The following is a 2,474-nucleotide window of genomic DNA, read 5'->3' as shown; positions in this document are numbered from 1 at the left end:
AGAATGGCGTAAACCCAGGAGGCGGAGCTTGCAGTGAGCTGAGATCTGGCCACTGCACTCCAGCCCGGGCGACAGAGCGAGACTCCGTCTCAGAAAAACAAACAAACAAATAAATAAGATAAAATAAAATTTATTTCATTTTACATATTCATTTTTATTTTTGTTTTTATTTATTTATTTTATTTATTTATTTTTTTTGAGACAGAGTCTCACTCTGTCGCCCAGGCTGGAGTGCAGTGGTGTGATCTTGGCTCACTGCAAACTGTGCCTCCCAGGTTCAAGCGATTCCCCTGCCTCAGCCTCCCAAGTCACTGGGATTACAGGCACACGCCACCACACCTGGCTAATTTTTGTATTTTTAGTAGACTCGGGGTTTCACCATGTTGATCAGGTTGGTCTCAAACTCCTGACCTCAGGTGATCCGCCCACCTCAGCCTCCCAAAGTGCTGGGATTACAGGCATGAGCCACTGCACTCAGCCTGTTTTTATTTTTCTTGTTTACATTTCCACTTTAAGTTGTATTTATTTATGACGGGTGCGGTGGCTTATGCCTGTAATCCCAGCACTCTAGGCGGCCGAGGCGAGCAGATCACGAGGTCAGGAGTTCAAGACCAGCCTGGCCAACATGGTGAACCCTCATCTCTACTAAAAATACAAAAATTAGCCAGACGTGGTGGTGCATACCTATAATCCCAGCTACTCAGGAGGCTGAGGCAGGAGAATCGCTTGAACCCAGGAGGAGGAGATTGCAGTGATCCAAGACTGTACCACTGCACGCCAGCCTAGGCGACAGAGCGAGACTGTGTCTCAAAAAGAAAAAATTATTATTTATTTTATTTATTTTTTTGAGATGGAGTCTTGCTCTGTTGCCCAGGCTGGTGTGCAGTGGTGCCATCTCAGCTCACTGCCACCTCTGGCTCCCGGGTTCAAGCAATTTTTCTGCCTCAGCCTCCCAAGTAGCCGGAACTCGGGTGGAGCCAGAGTGAATGTGGGGCAATCAATTAGGAAATTGTTAGAGAGGTCCAGCGTGAAGACAGTTAGGCGCTGGGACTAGGATGACAGTGACCGTGGAAAGAAGTGGACAGACTTAGAAAACAAACCAACAGGCCGGGCAGGGTGGTTCATAACTGTAATCCCAGCACTTTGGGAGGCCGAGGTAGGTGGATCATCTGAGGTCAAGAGCTCAAGACCAGCCAGACCAACATGGTGAAACACCATCTCTACTAAAAATATAAAATTAGCCGGGCATGGTGGTGGGTGCCTATAATCCTAGCTACTCGGGAGGCTGAGGCAGGAGAATCGCTTGAACCCAGGAGGCAAAGGTTGCAGTGAGCCGAGATTATGCCACTGTACTCCAGCCTGGGCGACAGAGTGAAACTCTGTCAAAAAAAAAAGAAACGAAACGAACAGGACTCAGTGACTGGCTGGCTGTCTACACCTGAAGAGGTGTCTGGAATGACTTCCAGAACTTGAGTGACTAGGTGTATCCTGATGCCCTGCAATGAACACACAGGATGCTAATGAAAGACCAGGAGGGAGGGGAAGGCTTTTTGTTTCATTTTGGACATTTTGAGTTTGAAAGGTTGTGAGACATCCAGATGGAGATATCAAGTGGGAAGTTGATAATACCTAAATCCAGCAGTTATTCTAATACTTTTTTTTACTTCAATTGTTCATGTTGCTGTTATAACATTTAGCATATCCTTCCTGAATTACAGCTGATTCTGAATAGTCTGTCTCTTCCAAAAGGTTAACTCCTAGAGAACCCAAACTATGTCTCAGTCATCATGGCATCCCCATACATGGCAACTGCCCTGGTGTTATGTCCCCCATCCCAGCCTTTACCTGAATGCTGCTGCATGTGGTCAAACCTCCGCTCCCAGTCTACCCGGACCAGAACCTGGCTTCCTGGATCCAGGGGTGTCTGTGTGAAATGATCAGCCTGCTCCCCGCGGCGAGTCACTCTCAGCACAGAGATGTCATTGATTGTACCACGGTCATCAGGCTGATGGAAATAAGTAAACATAATCAATGGCAAGGCAGGGCTCACCCTAACTCCTAGGTACAAAGACCCTCTAGGGTGAGAGACAGACCCAGAATTTGGACTCCCCAAGGGAGATGGAGAAAGCAATGCCAAGTGAGATGAGTCCACTTTGTTCCATGAGAGGATTCTCAGTCCTTTTCATTCTAAACACCTATGTGTTGTGATCTTCAGAATAACAAAATTAAAAAAAGAGACTTAACTATAGCAACAAAAATTTTAGTAAAACTCGAAGAACCTTAATCCTCAACTCTCATTGCCTTAGTCTAGATTCTTTAGTAGTCTCTAAAATGATCTGATTTGGGCCAGGCGCGGTGGCTCACGCCTGTAATCCTAGCACTTTGGGAGGCCGAGGCGGGCAGATCACGAGGTCAGGAGATCGAGACCATCCTGCCTAACACGGTGAAACCCCGTCTCTACTAAAAATACAAAA

At 46.8% G+C, this 2,474-nt stretch overlaps 1 protein-coding gene across 1 annotated transcript in view; it reads right to left on the bottom strand.

The window, feature by feature from the left end:
* The window catches only part of AARSD1 (alanyl-tRNA synthetase domain containing 1), a 14,163-nt gene that overhangs the window by 8,447 nt on the left and 3,242 nt on the right, over positions 1 to 2,474 (bottom strand). The window contains exon 3 of the mRNA XM_011929666.1: positions 1,846 to 2,005. Within this exon, the coding sequence (XP_011785056.1) occupies positions 1,846 to 2,005 (160 nt within the window). The remainder of the gene's footprint in view (positions 1 to 1,845; positions 2,006 to 2,474) is intronic.

The sequence above is a fragment of the Colobus angolensis genome, unplaced genomic scaffold (genome assembly GCF_000951035.1).
Source record: "Colobus angolensis palliatus isolate OR3802 unplaced genomic scaffold, Cang.pa_1.0 Scaffold83, whole genome shotgun sequence".
NCBI lineage: Eukaryota > Metazoa > Chordata > Mammalia > Primates > Cercopithecidae > Colobus > Colobus angolensis.
This window is presented reverse-complemented; position numbering and strand designations above follow the sequence as displayed.